The 16,000-nt window shown below is 42.2% G+C and overlaps 1 protein-coding gene and 1 long non-coding RNA gene across 3 annotated transcripts in view; one reads left to right on the plus strand and one right to left on the minus strand.

Annotated features, from left to right (window-relative positions):
* PRORP (protein only RNase P catalytic subunit) overlaps positions 1 to 1,215 on the plus strand; it is a 115,214-nt gene extending 113,999 nt beyond the window's left edge. For both annotated transcript variants that reach the window (XM_019750448.2, XM_019750449.2), the window contains one exon: positions 364 to 1,215. In XM_019750448.2, the coding sequence (XP_019606007.2) occupies positions 364 to 495 (132 nt within the window). In that variant the 3' untranslated portion in view covers positions 496 to 1,215. The remainder of the gene's footprint in view (positions 1 to 363) is intronic.
* A 12,116-nt stretch (positions 1,216 to 13,331) lies between these two features.
* Positions 13,332 to 15,960, minus strand: LOC141570627 (uncharacterized). The gene is made up of 2 exons (XR_012494843.1): positions 15,761 to 15,960; positions 13,332 to 13,682 (listed from the first exon to the last, which is right to left on the minus strand). It is a non-coding gene; the product is annotated as an uncharacterized LOC141570627 (long non-coding RNA).
* Positions 15,961 to 16,000: the final 40 nt, after the last annotated feature.

The raw sequence follows: 16,000 nt of genomic DNA on the forward strand, positions 1-16,000 counted from the left end.
GGTACATGGGAATTCATTCTCTATTTTTGTATATTTGAATTTTTCTCTGTCACATACAAAACTGATAAAGGCAACAAAAGGAATATTGTATCATGTATGCACACATGCGTGTACACGTGTGTGTGTGTGTGTGTGTGTGTGCACCTGTAGAGGGTCCTCAACCTTAAAAATGAGCCCTCCTGGAAAAGGAACTCCTAAAGACTAGGGTTCATCTTTACAGAGCTAGCTGTTCTTTGAAAACCCATTGTTAAGTAAGACAGAGAATACGTCTCTGAAGCAAACTGAGAAGTTTTCAGAAAAGAAAGGGAAATGGCCAGATATCCTTTTAGTGTTGTTCTCAATGTTTGGTTCCCTTTTTAACAGCACATTCTCAGCTATGACACAGTGGTACAAACAACTGGAGACTCGTGGCACATACCATATGATGAAGACCTGGTGGAAAGATATTCCTACGAAGTGCCAACCAAATGGCTTTGCCTGCAGAGAAAGACATAAAGACTCGTACCCCCCTGCGCAGTTTGTGTTTGGGTGCCCTCCTGGTTGCCATCAGAACTCTGACACTGACCCTTGTTTAGACCATTGCTTCTGTCCTATTTGTCCTGTTTGGTCCAGTTGGTTTGTATGTCAACAAATTGAATTTTTAATTAAATGAGTTATATCTTTTCATAACCAGTTGCATTTTTCCCCCCTAACATTTGTTTTTCGGAGGCTTAGGCAGAGTGGGGGAACTCAGTGTGAAGTAGCCCACATTTCTCTTATTGGGCCATCTAGTTCGCTTACTTGGGCAACAGGTGCTTCTGCTATTCATTTTGCTACTGCTGACCTCACCTTCCAGGTCCACCAATAGCAGAACCAATCCATCTGGCCCTGAGCCCTGGGTTGTTTCTAACCCCCTTCTCCATCTCTGATACATCTCATCCTCTTCATGTTAGCTCCTACCCACACTGAATCACGTTGGTCCTCTGTGATAAACTGGCCAAGATATCAAAGCCTCATAGCAACTCTTACTTATCACCCAATGATTTTGGTTGGAGGCAAGGGGACAATTCCTTCTCTTTAGACTATGATCTTCTTCATTCTGTAATGCCTTTTCCAAATTGGTTCAACATTTTGTGAACATTTTGTTAATTCCATCACTTGGTATGAGGGCTTTCTAAAGTATACAGATTTTTTCATTTCAGGTGTGACTTAGTTAATAAAGTGATTAAGTTTCAATAGTTGCCTCTGTTTTGCCCCCTTGCTAGCCACCTCACTGGGCCTTGATTTTAGCTGAAAATATTCAAGTCTGCAACACTTTATGACTGTTCTTTCCTTACTCATACATATGGTATGATTTAATGTTCAAGAACAGGCAAAACCAATCTCTGGTGATAAAAATCAGAATAGTAATTTCCCAAAGAAAGGGGCACAAGAGTACTTTCTGGGGGTGATGGAAAGTTCTGGGTGATGCTAACATAGGTGTGTATATAGATTAGTCAAAATTCATCACACTAAGCACTTAAAATTGATGCATTTACAACAGTGTACCTCAAAAAAGTATGTTAACATAATATTTACATGAAAAAATGACCTAATTTACATAAAATAGTATACATGGATATAAGTAGGATGTGCATTATGGACAGAGAGATAATCCAGGAAAAAGAGGAGGGGATAGTTCATCTCCTTATCTATTTACTGGATTCAACACTGCTGCACACCTAGACTAAAGAGCTCTCCAGGAAAGTGATAAATCAAGAACCAGAAAGCTCTCATAAATCCAACCTGCTGATTTTCTAAATTTCATATACTGCATGCTTAGAAAACTGCTTTCAGTGAGCTAAGCTTTTTTTCTTTTAAGGAGCTATCCTAATTCTAAGAAAAATTTTAAAAAGCGTTTATAGAGATGGGGGAGGATAGAAAAAGAAGCTAGAACTTAAGAGCAGGAGTGAACCTTGAAGAACGTAAAGTCCAATAGGAAGTAGCATTTAGCAGAGGAGGAACAGACCTAGGAAGATAGAGTGGCCTCCCTGGGTCCCACAGCTAGTTAGTGGAGACATTATAGTCATAACCCATCTCTTCTGATTCCTCTCAAACTGTTCTTTCTTCTACTGTGCACTATGATTTAGGCTAAAGTTGTTCATAAAAACACAGACTGAATGGTAGAGCCTCCAATATTTACATTTAGAAACTTTGTTCGCCACATAAGAGAAAGGGAAAATGAGAGGAAGGGAACAGGAAGTACCTCTCTAAGAGCCCACATTTCCAGAACGGCTGTCAGTATAGAAAATTTTGGTAGGGAAATCATATTACTTTTGAACTCTTTAATACCATTCAAAAACAAAAACCTAATATCTGCTTGAGGTATAAGTTGAGGTGCATCTGCCTTCTGTCCAAAGGTGGGGGAACCATTCTGGGACTGCTCAGAGTAGATCACACTAACACAGGACCCTGGGGCGTGCAGGGATTCTCTGATGAAGGAAGCTGGTACCAAACACTGAGGCTGCCTTTTTCTAGTCTGGTCACCTGAGTGAAATAAGCTACTGTCATGCAAGGTCCAAGACACAATGGGAAGAAGAAATTCTTTAAAAAGCTGTACTGGATGGAGATTGACAGTGTCTTTAAAGTCAGTGGTAAACAATGAGGGTTTTGTGAGGGCACTGACTCTGCCACTGAAAAGTATTTCTAAGGAGCTTTGTCCTTCCCTCTGGCATGCTTCTGAATTTATACTCACTTTTCCTCCTGTTGTTCTCTGACCCAATAAAGAGAAAATCTCAAAGGAGCAAGAAGCCTGAGTTCATTCTCTCAGGGCTCCAGTGGGACTATCTCGCCTCAGATGACTTGTTCTTTGCATGAAATTAACTTTTCAAGTTTGCACTTAAATCCGATTACTGCTTCCTTGGTCCTAGCAGGTTTCCGTCCTAAGGTACTATAAAACGCATCATATGTGTTCACATTAGATTTCTTTTTCCCTGATAGTTTCATTCTAAAGCAGGAATGGAAAGGAAGGGTGTTATGTGGGCATCTGAATTCTTGCCCATCGTGGTGAGTCTCATCTTCATTTACAAAAAATCAAAATTATCGGGATAATTGAGGGCAAAGCCAGATGGGACCCCAATCTGGTACTGTGCCCATCCTTTAGCAATTCAGAATTCAGTGAAAAATGCCTAAAGGAGCCCTTTTGGACCGATTGGGATTATAGGAACATAAACCACTGTGATGAAATGGTGGTATTTAGATTTGGGAATTCGTTCCAGGATGGGACTGAAGCAGATAAGGGTTCTCAATAAGAAGGACCCGTCAGCTGGAGCCTCCTGGAACCCACAGGATGAGAGTAGGGTTGCCAGATAAAATACAGGACTCTCACTTAAATTTTAATTTCAGATAAATAACATTTTTTAGTATAAATATGTTCCAAGTATTGCAGGGACATATACTAAAAATATTCATTGTCTATCTGAAATTCACATTTAACAAGGCATCCTGTATTTTTATTTGCTAAATCTGGCAACCCTCGGTGGAAACTCGATGGGAGAGTAAGGGGTAGTGGGAAATGAAGCATTTGCATAGCCCAGCAGCCCTACAGGAGGCAGGAGGAGAACAAGGACAAGAAAAGGAACAAAAGGCACCTGGGAGGGAGAAGAAAGGAGAGAAGACCAGCTTTTCCCTGCCTTGTCCCAGCCAATGACCAGCAGTCTGCTTGAGTCTATAGTATATAAATGAAGGGAGTCCCATTAAGAGATAGAGGTCTACTTAGAGGAAACTGTAGAAAACAGTGGGATGAAAGAAAATACAAGACAGGAACACCAAAGAGTAAATCGTGAGACATTAACCTCTTTTATATGTTTTATGGTGTTTCAAGATTCCCTGAAGCCCTCTCTCCCCAAGTTTGTTCTTTGTTGACAATATTTTACCTGAGGAGTGTTTCCAGAGACTCAACACACACAACTCGTTTTCAACTGGGAATTGAAGTAAACAGGAAGACAATTATCTAGTCTCTGGTGGCAGCTGAAAATACTTTTGCTACCCCAGTTCTCTCAGAAGTACACTGTTACCAAATATATTAAATTATTAAGATAACCATGATAATTTGTTGTAAATAGCAGTGTCATATGAAGGTTTTTTGGTAGCTTCTGACAAGAATTTGATATAGAGCATTCATTTCAACCACATTAAAATGACCACCCAGTCATCTCGTTGGTGTTAGTTAAAATCCAGCCCAAGAAGAAAATACTTGAGAAGTCACTGGTGAGGGCTTTAATTTCTAATATGGGAGAGAGAGAGCCATAAAGAGACCAGGTGGAATTGCCCTGTCACTCTCAGCAGGACTAGAACATTACTAGGTGTCAAGTGTAGATCACCCCTACATATTTCAAGTCCGTTATTAACCGAGGTTTCTCGTGCTTTCTATGACTGCATCAGAACAGAGAATGTCAGTTTCTTGCTAGGTACCAATGGAATCCCCTGACAATTCTGCTGTTCATTTGGCTCTGGGGCAGTGTGGTATCCTGGCCTAGGAGAACAGAAAGGGGTCTCCACGTCCATGAAACAGGTTCCTTTAGAAGTGGTTATAGCAGGTCTTCCGAAAGGTAAGTTCCTTGGTCACACTTGTTGCTCAAAATACACTGTATTACCAATTCTTTTAAAATGAATCATTCTGCTATTCCTCTTTTCAATGACTTTGTCCTAGAATCCAAAGCTGCATTTTTTCATCTTCTCCAAAGCTGAACAGTCGATTGCCATTAAATTTCTATGCATTTGTATGCCTGTTATAGTGTGTGTGTGTGTGTGTGTGTGTGTGTGTGTAATTTTAACGGATTATCTCTGAACTCTTTTGACAGAAAATGAAAAATTGCCCTTGTTCTTCTAGTTCTACTATTTCTTCCTCGTGTACTCTAATCATAATAATGTAAATTCATAAAGAGGGACAGCTAGGTTAAGCTAGGGCATTGCTGTATACCGTAAAATATTATTCGCATAGCTGTATACTCGCAAACTGCTCCTCAAGGCTTCTTTGTGTTCCAGAAAGCTGTCACTCCGATAAACAGTTATTGGCTCAAATAAAGGAGTATGTCCTTTAATGCTTAGTTCTTTTCTGGCAGGAATAGTCAAATCCTTGAAGAAATGGGTTTTTTCCAAGTTAGATCCTCTGAGTTGGAGAATTAAAGAAATAAACTCTGGTCAGACCAAGTTTTTGTAGAGAACATCTCAGAATTGTCACTTTACACAGATAAAGAGCTTTTCATTTTTTTAAAAGCAAATCACATGGCTCTTCTTGTTTGTTGACATACCAAGGGAAGTTTATGTGAGGAAATCAGTACTGAACAGTCTGTGCTTTCTAAACGTCAATAGATTTTTTTTTCCCTTCCACTCCCATTGCCGTTATCCCCAGAGATTTGAACACCATCCATATTCTGGTTTCATTGTTTCTTAACCTCTGAAACTGATGATTTTCAGGCCCCTGTGAGATGGCCAACCTGACCTTTTGAGTTACTTAAAAGTGCTCCAATTTCTGGATTTCAAGCTTTCAATTTCTTCATTTTGATCACAATCCCCTTACCTGCAGCATTCCTTCATGCCAACCACCAGTTCTTGGCCTGTCCCCAGGCCTGTCCCTTCCTCACTTAGAGGCCTCTACTGTCCACCCCATGTGGCTTCACGTGCCTTCTCTCCCACCCCACCCCTCTCTTAATGCATTCATCTCAGGGATGGCTTCAATATCACTGCAAGGTCTTTCATTTATTTTACCTGCTGTGGTGTCCATCTTAGCAATTCTAAACCTAATTTTGGGTAGCTCCAGACCATTCCATTTCCTCCACTCCTGTACACCATATTCCCAGAAAAGTCATGAAATTATACTGCTGGAACTTCACTCCCATTTGAAGTCCCCTTTTTGTCATCTTTCATTGAATCCCCAGTAATGTCCTGAGGGAATTTTCCCAATCTTTGCAATTGTAACTTGAAAAGTAGCTCTCTGAAGCCTCCATTTCCTTTTCTGTTAAGTAGGGATGCAGTACTCTCAGACTATAATGGACCGAGAATCACCTGGGGTCGTGTTTAAAAGGCTGGTTCTGACTCAGGTCTGCTGTGCCTGTTGATTCCAATGCTGCAGACCATATATATATTGAGTCCTATTTTGAGTCGCCTCAAGCAAGCTCCAAAATTATTTAAAAATAATAGTACAACAGTCATGGTTCTAAGTCCTGAGTCATAAGCCCGTCATTCTCACTCTCAGCAGTTGACTTAACCAGCAACTAAAAGCCATCTGATAGGAGCCTCTTTGGCAAATTCTGCCCTTTCAAATAACTTTCCTACCCTGACCCTTTTCTAGATTACTTTTCTACTGGATGACTGGAGACCTTGCTCTCTCTCTTTCCACTGTTTTTTTTTCTCCATCGAACTACAAATACCTTTAGGCATCTAGTCTGATGAAATCATGCTTCCCTAGGGGTAGTGTAATAGCCAAACTTCTCAAAGAAAGGAGCCATCTCTAGCTCTGATTTCTTTCCAGTTCCACATTTGCGGCTGAGCATTTCCACCGGGGTAACCTGTGGATCCTCAAACTCAATCACTTTGACAACCCATCTTCACCCCAACAAAACGACCTCCTGCCTTATTTTATTTTTCCTGCTCCTTCTCCACTTGTATATCCAATCATGTTGATTTTACCTTGAAAATGTCTATTGCAGCCTAGTTATTCAACTCTCGACTACTTTTGCAAAGGAAATAATCCTTTTTTTAAAAGCTCTGTATGTACATGAAGATACTCATAATAGTGTTATTGATAATAATAAAATTGGAAATAACTATATTTCAAAACGAGGAGGAATATAATTTTAAATGTTAAAGTGATTAAAATGATACTTTGTATGTTGGCATGGATTAAAAGCATTTACAAAATGGTATGTCTAATATGATCCCATTTTTTAAGTGGGAGGGAAGAAAGAAAGGAAAAAAGGAGATACTTGTTATTTCTGAAAGAAATAACATTTTGTTGACTCTAACATACTAATAGGTATTTTGGGGTGTTGGAATTGTAGATGAGTTTTACTTTCTTTTCATCTTCTGCACAGTCTGAAATTGTTACAGTATGTGTAATAGAATGTTAGAATAGGACTCTTCCTGCCTCAGTTTCTGTTGGGACAGAGCCCCAGAAAGCAGTTTCCAGGCTCTCGGCCTCACATACAAAGGTGCTCACTCAGGTAGTAAATGGCCATCAACTGTGATTGGATGGCCATCCGCTGTGGCTAGTTGGCTGTCAGCTGTAACCAGTGAGCCAGTGGCCACTAATATAACTGCCGTGGCTACGCTAGCAGAAAATGGGGGCTAGCAAGAAGATGGTGGCTGAGCTGGCAAGCACGGAATGTGGCAGAGTATGGATTGCGGATCGTGTGGCTCCTGCTTCCTGTGTCTCCAACCCAGCCACCAGTGAGACCATAGTGGTATGACTCCCCTACCTATGGCTCTGTGGGTGTTCCTTTTTGGCCTCACCATATCCTGCGTTCTTATGTGGGGAGCAGGAGCAGAGACCCCGCCTGTCACCCTGCATGACAAATGGCGCAGCGAGCAGGGTCTCCCGCATGACAGTTTCCACTGAAGCAAAAATACAGTGGATACCAAGATTCCCAGGTGAGTGTGAGGCAGACACCACATATGCAGAATTAACCAAAATAAAGGAGACTCTGCCTCCCAACTCCTGGCCTCTCAGCCAGGCCAATGATAAAAGAGTCGGAGGAAGGAAAAAGATAAAGATGTTTCTTTGGAGAGAGTCATTGCCAGCCTCTTGGTTCCTTGGGTGCCCTGTGACCCCAGGACCCTGGGAAAGATGCCTCAGTAGGAGGACGTGGGGCTCCTCCTTCAGCGTGGGGAACCCAGACAGGTGCCTGAGAAAGCCCAAGCCTCCGGGGCCTGACTCTGCCTTCAAAGGGCTAATAGGCGCTGGAAAGAGCCAGAGATGGCTGCTGCCTTGGGATTGTCCTGGACTGCAGGTTTCCTGAGGGCCAGATGGGGTCAGACGGGTGAGGAAAAAGCTGCCTTAGAGTTGTCTTGGGCTGGAGGGGGACTTTTGGATGCCCACGGAAGTTGAGGAAAAAGCTGCACTGGCCGCCTACATGTAAAGATAGAGAACCACTGAAGAACCTAGAAAAATAGGAAGCATCCGCTTTAATCATCTGCCAGGCTCACCAGAGACACCAGCTTTATACATCTGCCGGGCCTAGAAAGCATGAAGCCACCCCCTTACCCAGCCTCCCCATCCCAGCCCTTCACTGCCCATCCTCCACCTTGACTGGGGTCAGGGCATGAGCTAGGAGTGATGAGGGTGGAAAAGCCAATCATGCCCCCACCCCTTTTCCACTAGAGGCTTTAGTCTGAAACCAGCCTTAAGCTGGCAGAGTAGACATGATGCAATGCTGTTTGGAATTTTTATTGTTACAGAAAGGAATATTCTAATTTATGAATGAGACTGCATGTGTTACTTAAAGTGACCAAAGCACTGTGTGTTATCTAGGAGGAACAGAGAAGTAATGGGACCTGCCAGAGTTTTCATCTAGAGCCAGGAAAGATTAAAGGAAGAATGGGAAAACAAAAACCAAATTGTAGTTTTATCACAATCTCATCATACGGTTATGAGAACACAGATGCTTCCATCATTTCTTGTCCCCACAAAGGTAACCCCTAACAGTATAGATTCATTTTGCCTGTTTCTGTACTTTATATAAATGGAATCATTCAGGATATGCTCTTTTGTGGCTGGCTTCTTTCATTCAATATTATGTGAGGTTCATCTGTCTTGTTACATGTAATTACATTTCATTCATTTTCATTATTATAAAATGTTCTATAGTGTGAATATACCACAGTCTATCTGTTCTACTGTTGATGGGCCTTTGGATAGCTTCCAGGTTTTGCCTATTACAAAGACTGCTTCTATGAATAGTGTATTACTTTTAATAATGGAGGGAGAGCTATTTAAAAATCTCTTGCAGGTATTCATTTCTTTCCGTTCCCATTTCTGCCCCAGTTCGGGCCTTCAAAAACTTACACTTGGACTATTAGCAGTAGCCTCCGGATTGGTATTTCTAGCTACAGTTCATCATAAATACTGCCACCAGGTTTATCGTCCCAGAGCTTAATTCTAATCATGCTGCTTCCTTTACTCAAAAACATTAAATGTCTCCCCACTGCCTTCCAACCACAGCATAAGTGCCTTAGCGTGCCATTCAAGGCCTCCTTCCTGCATTTGTACCCTAATCCGGAACATTTTTGTGTCCCAGGCAAAACAGGCCATTGCCATGCCGTAAACACAGGCTCTTTTTTCCTTCCTCTGCTGCTTTGTTCATGCCACTCCCCCTCCATGTTGCACTGTGATGCCCCCATCCACACTGCTCCCAACAACTAACTCCTGGCAGTCTTTGTCCTCCCAAGCTGAGCCCCGACAGACTTCTTCCAGCAGGTGGCTTGCATCCCTTATGGCCCGTGGTCATTACCCATCTGCAGTGTTGTGTTGGACTCTGCCTGATGTCCTGTGAGCTGCCTCACGTTAACTAACGTTGCTTTCCTTCATGTCTCATCTTCCCCACCGAACTCTGGTGGGGACCCCATCTGCTTCCTCTGTATGTCTCCCAGAGCAGCCAGCCCAGCTTCTTGCCTATAGAAGGGGCTCCATAAATGTTTGTTCAAGTGCTTTGGAGAAGTTGTTTGAAAATGTCTTCCTGATTTTCACCCGATTTCCACTTCTCCTTTGAGTGAATTCCCCTCTTGCTCCTTGGTATTTTGTGTACACTGGGTAGCTCAGGAACATAGTTTTTGGTGTCTGATGTTTTGGTTGAGCCTCAAGAAATAATGAAAATTTCTCAATGCCACCTTTTATAATCATAGCATTTAAGCCCACCCCCATGTTTTAAATATGTATTTACTTATTGGATATCTACTCTATACATGTTGCTGTGATGACTGCAGTAATCCAGAGTTTTAAATCTTGGAAATGTTTTAGATCTGTTGTCTGTGGTTGATTTTTGAAGCTCACCTTTGTTTCACCACTGTGGATGAAATGCACTCTGGGTTAAGTTAGGGGACCTCAGGTGACATCCGTCAAGTCCTTTCACAGCAAGTAGAAAATAAGACTGGAGTACTCTCTCACTTTCCCATCTATGAGTGGGTTCCCAACAACTGTTCCTAAATTAGTGACTGAAAATATTGGTAATAATGACCAGAAACCTCATTCATTTACTCTTTCTCGTTATCCTAAGAGAATGTGGCTTATTCTGAGCATCAGAGATGACTTAATTTTGTGGTAAGAAAATAGGAATTAGAGGAAGCTAATTAGGAAACCTCAAGGAAGAGGAAGTGTCTCTAAGCTGAAGGGAAGGCTGTTGGGTCTTATTTCCTCTCTGTTCTTGACTCACTTTCTTCGTGCCTGGCCAGCCTCTGCACCTCTCTTTCCTCACCCGATCAAGGGGCTGGAGTGGGGGTGGGAGTAAGGATGGGGGTGGTGAGCAGAGTGAATAAAGTTCAATAACATTCTTAAAGATGTCAAGATGCAGGGACACACCATAGGGGTGAAAGTCTTCTCAGTGAACCGTTTGATCTTCCATCCCCCCATCCACAGTCACGAGTGGGTGAGGCTGCATGTGTGTGGGACGGGGTAAGAACTGGCTGCTTTCCAAGTTAAGAAAACAGACTGAGTTTCACTTCTGAACAACAGCCGAGTACTGTGCAGGTCTGTGCAGTACTTGGTTTCTAAAGCAAAACAGCCAACAATCCAGGCCTTATTCACCAGGGCCCCCTCCTTTCCCGGAGAGAAGCTGAGTTCAAGTTTACTAGTAGGTGGCTTATTTTCCCTGTAGTGGCTAATATTTTTTTCCCCTCTATGCCTTGAAGGTGGGTACAGCATGCTCACCTTTGAGAGAAAAAACCGAGGCTGTGGTCACGAGGTAGTCTGTGACAAGGCTCAGGTTCAAATCCAGTGCTGCTGACGCTCAGAGCTGAGCCTGACCATGGTTCAGATTCAGGACCCTCCCCTCCCCATCTTATTTTCAGTGGGACATTTGCTGTTCTCTCAAGCTATAAAGGGCTTCCTGTGCTATCATGCCTAAGGGGAAGTTATATGTTAAAAACCACCAACGGTTAAGCCCAAGCCAGCTGGGGTCTTCCATTACTTCTTCCAGTATTCTGGGGCGACCCATGAGGATTCTCAGTGTTTCTCAAAGTCTATAGCTTCCAGAAACAAGATCAGTCAAGCATTTAAGAGGGAGTTTTTATTGAAGAGGGAGTTGGGAAAATAAGAGAAACATCAAAAGTTGTAAGAGAGTAATACTGAGTTGTTATAGCTAAAACTCAAGGGTAAACTGAAAGCTGAAGTTTCTGGCTCTATAGAGGGGTTCCTGGGTAATTTTAGTTAAATCTCCTTTGGGTTGAGCTGATCCAAGTTTATTGCCTTTCAATTCAAAGGACAGCATCATTATTACTGGGGATGACTGATATAATCCAGGTACAGAATTATATTGACTGGTATGGAAGGCATGGAGAAAAAGGGAAATGACAGCTGTGTGACTACTATGTTGATTGAGACCACGTTGTCCCCACCGTTGGTACTGGAGGAGGAGAGAACCGTACTAGAGGTTATGGACAAGGAGGATGGAGAGTGTTGCTTTATTGGACTCAGGTAAGGGGTTTGCAGGGCTTTTGAGTAAAAGCATAACCAACTACCTCATGTACGTCACACGAGCATACCCCACCACACATTTGGTGCCCCATTTGTCCCTTTCCTTTGCCTATAAATTACAGAACTGGAGTATAGAGAAATCATCCTTTTTTCCTTCCTGGAGACTCAGCCAGAATAACAATTCCTAGGCAGTCAACCATAGCTACTGGGGTACAGGAAAAACTACAGGACTGAGATTGGTATAAGGAAGATACACATAGGGAAAGATACAAATAGAGCCAGGTTCCTGCCCTCAGTCCCCTGAGGAAGCACCCAATTGATGAAAGTCTGGCGAGGAGGGCTCTACCTCCCTCCTACTGTTCACCCAGAGCTGCCACATCCCTAGCTCTGTCCTGGCCAGAGTTGACATCTGGAGCCCCTTAACATCGGGGAATCCTAACTCACCTACGATACTCTAACACCAGTGCTTATCTCCAACTCACAGGACACTGTGTTTTGGCACCTGCTAATGTTACATGGAAACACAGATAAGCTTCATTTTTATATTCCCTGGCTCACTGAAACTGCCAGCAGGGCATCTTAAGCTAAGGGTTAAATTTTTATCTTGCCTTTAAACACTATGTGATTCAGCATGTCTGCAGTCACTGGGAATCTACGCTGCCACTCTTTACCTTTGCCTTATGGGTAACCCCTACCTTCCACCTACCTCCACCCCCAGGGGAGAATGTAGGCTTTGCCAAACGGAGGCCCCCAGGAGATTTTCCAAGATTCACGAGATGTCAAAGTCATCTCTGAAATTTTTCAAAAAACCAGAAAGTCATTTCAAAAAGTCTTAACTTGGTGGCCCCACAGAGAGGAAGATCAAATTTTCCACACAGACACAGCAAGTCTGCCCCCCTAGGCTTGTGTTAAAGCTGCAGGAGTATTCGTACCCAGAGACTTTGGTGAAAGCTCCCCAGTGCAAGGGGAAGTCCACCTGGGTGAGTAGTTTAGCTGCTGTTTGGCGCCCAGTGGCACATATTCAAGAAGTCTGCTTCTAGGGGATTTCCCTCAGCAATGGAGTCGGCCAGGGGTTTGTCTTTCCGAAAGATTTCCCAGAGGAATTCATTTGCCTAGGTGGAAAAATCTCACATTCTAATAGAAAATCTCTGACCTTTATTTTTGAAATCTGGATTTCTCGTTTATTCACAAATATCTTCAAAAAGAAAAAACCATAACAGAAAACGCAAATAGTAAGGATGCATATTCAATGGCGTGATCTGAGTACTTACTTCAATGGTAGGCACTGTCTGGTATTGAGGATACACTGGAGAGCAAAACAGACATGTTAGAATTAGAGGGCAGTGACCACATCTAATTCTAGCTTTCAGTTTGTTTGAAATGAGGTCAATTCCTTCCAGGAAGTATCCTTAAAGAATATTAAAGTGTATATAGCATCCAATATCCTATGCATCTTGCAGGGCCTGGCTTAAATGCAACCTCAAGAAGGAATCAGGTTTCATTAACATTTGAAATAATTCTCACGACCTGCAATGTGTGTGATTTAAAATATCCCAAAACTTCATGGCAGTGAATACCCAGAGGTGCTTTACAGCAGCCATGTCTTCATGAGAAGGAACGGATTGCAATTATGAAAACATTTCTCAGTTGTTCCCTTCCTTTCTATAGTTTTCAGTTCAACTTAATAGTCATTTATTGAACTTTTATTAGCCAAACTCCATGACAAGGATGATAGAGGATACAGAGATGAAAAGTACCCAGCATCTGCCCTGCCAGTCTTTGGTAGAGCCCAGGCACACAACTTTTTAAGTTAAACCATATAATTACCAGTATTTGACTGTTTTGACCTCCAAAACTGGCTGTTTCATTTGGTTCAGGTTAATAAAAGATTCAAATTATCAGCACTGGGCATTTAGGAGAAGAGAGACCAATTGGAGGATATGAGCTGCTCAGAAGAGGCGCTCAGGAGGCACAGGTGTAGAAGGGAATGGAGTGAGTCATCAGGCCGTGCTGCTCAGAGCAGTGCTGTGCAGGGAGCCTGCGAGTAAACACAGGAGGATGAAGTGGAAGAGAAGGCTCAAACGATAGGACAGGTCAAGTTGTAGAAAACTGAACACTAAGTTAAAGACAGTTTTATTCAGTAGCCCAAAGAAATCTACACAGAAGCAATCCAATGAGATCTTGCTCAAGAAAAATTATTTCAAGAATGTGGATCAATAAGAAGAGATCTTACTGTGCCAGACCAGGCAATCTATTATTATAAAAGGGTTTAAATTTAAATAGTGGCAATGGGAATGAAAACGAAATAGTCATTCTGTAGGAATAATCAACAGGATTTGGTAACGGACCAAACAGGAAGGCAACAGTAACAGATACTATTTAAAGAGTATTTATTATGTGCTACTCTCTTTCCATGAAAATAGACCTAGCCGGATAATCAGCTCTAATGCGTCTTTTGGAGCAAAAATTAATATAAAACCCAGTATTATATTACATATTATATTATATTAAGACCCAGTCTTATAGTATAGTAAAATAAGACCAGGTCTTACATTAATTTTTGCTCCAAAAGATGCATTAGAGCTGATTGTCCGGCTAGGTCTTATTTTCGGGGAAACACGGGAGGTACTTCACTTGTCTTCTCTCATTTAATCCTCACAGCAGCTCCCATAAAGTGGATCTTATCCAAATTTAATAGGTAACGGAATCCAGATTTAGGGAGGTTGTATAAGGTCACATATCTAGTAACTGTCTCAAATGGGATTTAAATTCAGGTTTAAATAGAAAAAGGATGCACTTCTAACCCCTGTGCTATAAGGGATCCATTCATTCAACTAACATTTATTGAGCACTTAATATCTGCTAGGTATTTTTCAAGTTGCCTGAGCTATACTACTGAACAAAACAAAGATTCTTGCCCTCATAGAGCTTAGATTGGGGCAGGGGGACAATAAACAGTGAACAAAATGATCAATTATGTAACAGAAAAAAAACGAGAGCAGAGTAAGAAGGATCAGGATTATATGGGGACTGAATAGGAAGTTTGGGGGAATTGAATACTGCTGTAAAGGCTTTGGCTCCAAGAACTTGGAAAGTGTGGTATGAGGGGCAGGAACTGGCTTGGGAGGAAAGAGATGAGATAAGAAGCTCTGTTTTAAACAAGTTGGGTTTTGAAGTACCATGTGTCTCAATGTGAAAAATATCCCATAGGCAATTAGAGAAGACTCAGCACCTGAAAGGGTCCAGCTAGAGACCTAGGTTTGGGAGACATCAGCATAGAGAGGGCCTTTGAGGCTGTGGAACTAAATGAGTTCACCCTCCCAGCAGCAGCCTTATAGGAAATTCTTTATCTATGACTATTAATGCACATTGTAGGAATTAGAGTACACAAAGCTCAGAGTCTGAGAAAAAAAAAAGTATTCAAAAGATCAGGAGGAGTAGGTGCTGAGTGAGGGACCTGAACCAGAGCAAGGGACAACTTTTATCAGTACACTTAGGCCTTAGCCAGAGCTGGAAAGTACCCTGTGTGCCAGAGATGCTGTTTGCAGTAGTATTTCTCAATCATGTTTCAGTTTTGAAATTTTTTTTTCAGGTTAATAGAAGTTTGTCTTAAAAACACTCTCTAAAGAAACCGGAGCTTTCTTAAGAAACTCCTTAAGAGGTTCTTACAAATATTTTTCTTTTAAATAGGAAGTGAGTTTAGGAGAACATACATTAAAGTGGTAAGAATCCCTACTTATTACTTAGAGCAGGCATTAAAGTGCCAGAAACCTCGGTGTATCTGGCCCTCCTGGTGCACAAACTATTGCGGGTGGGAGCATTACCAGCCTAACATCATGTTTGGCGTATTATATTCATTAAACAGGAGTGTGCCATGGGGTCAAGTCAAAACAGGCAGTTTTACGGTTTGAAAAGCCACCCGGAGCTACCTCGCCTGCTTGGAATTACTCTCATTAATCCACCCAACACCAGCCTGCTACGAGGTCCATCCCTGTTCTTGTTCTTTATCAGTGAAAGCTACGTAACCTCATAATTCCTCCACTACACCTGGATCTCAACCTCCGTTCCACTTTTCAAACAAAACTGTCGGTGCAGGTGGCCCAAGGAAGATCTTACCTGGCCAGGAGAAAATTTTGCTCTTTCCTGTGGCTACCAGAACCCGCTCCCTTTTGTACCTAAAAGTAACGGCTGCAGCCATAACGGCTGCAATCTTTTTCTCCTGCTGGTGGCAAGGAAAGTGGGTGGGTAAAGAGGTTAGGAAGGACGCCTTGCAATCTAGATACAGGCTGGATATACAGAAGTAACGAGAGACTTGTGAAATACACGATCCATTTAGGTCATACTGATAGGCAAATC

Source organism: Rhinolophus sinicus, linkage group LG03 (genome assembly GCF_036562045.2).
Source record: "Rhinolophus sinicus isolate RSC01 linkage group LG03, ASM3656204v1, whole genome shotgun sequence".
Classification (NCBI taxonomy): Eukaryota; Metazoa; Chordata; class Mammalia; order Chiroptera; family Rhinolophidae; genus Rhinolophus; species Rhinolophus sinicus.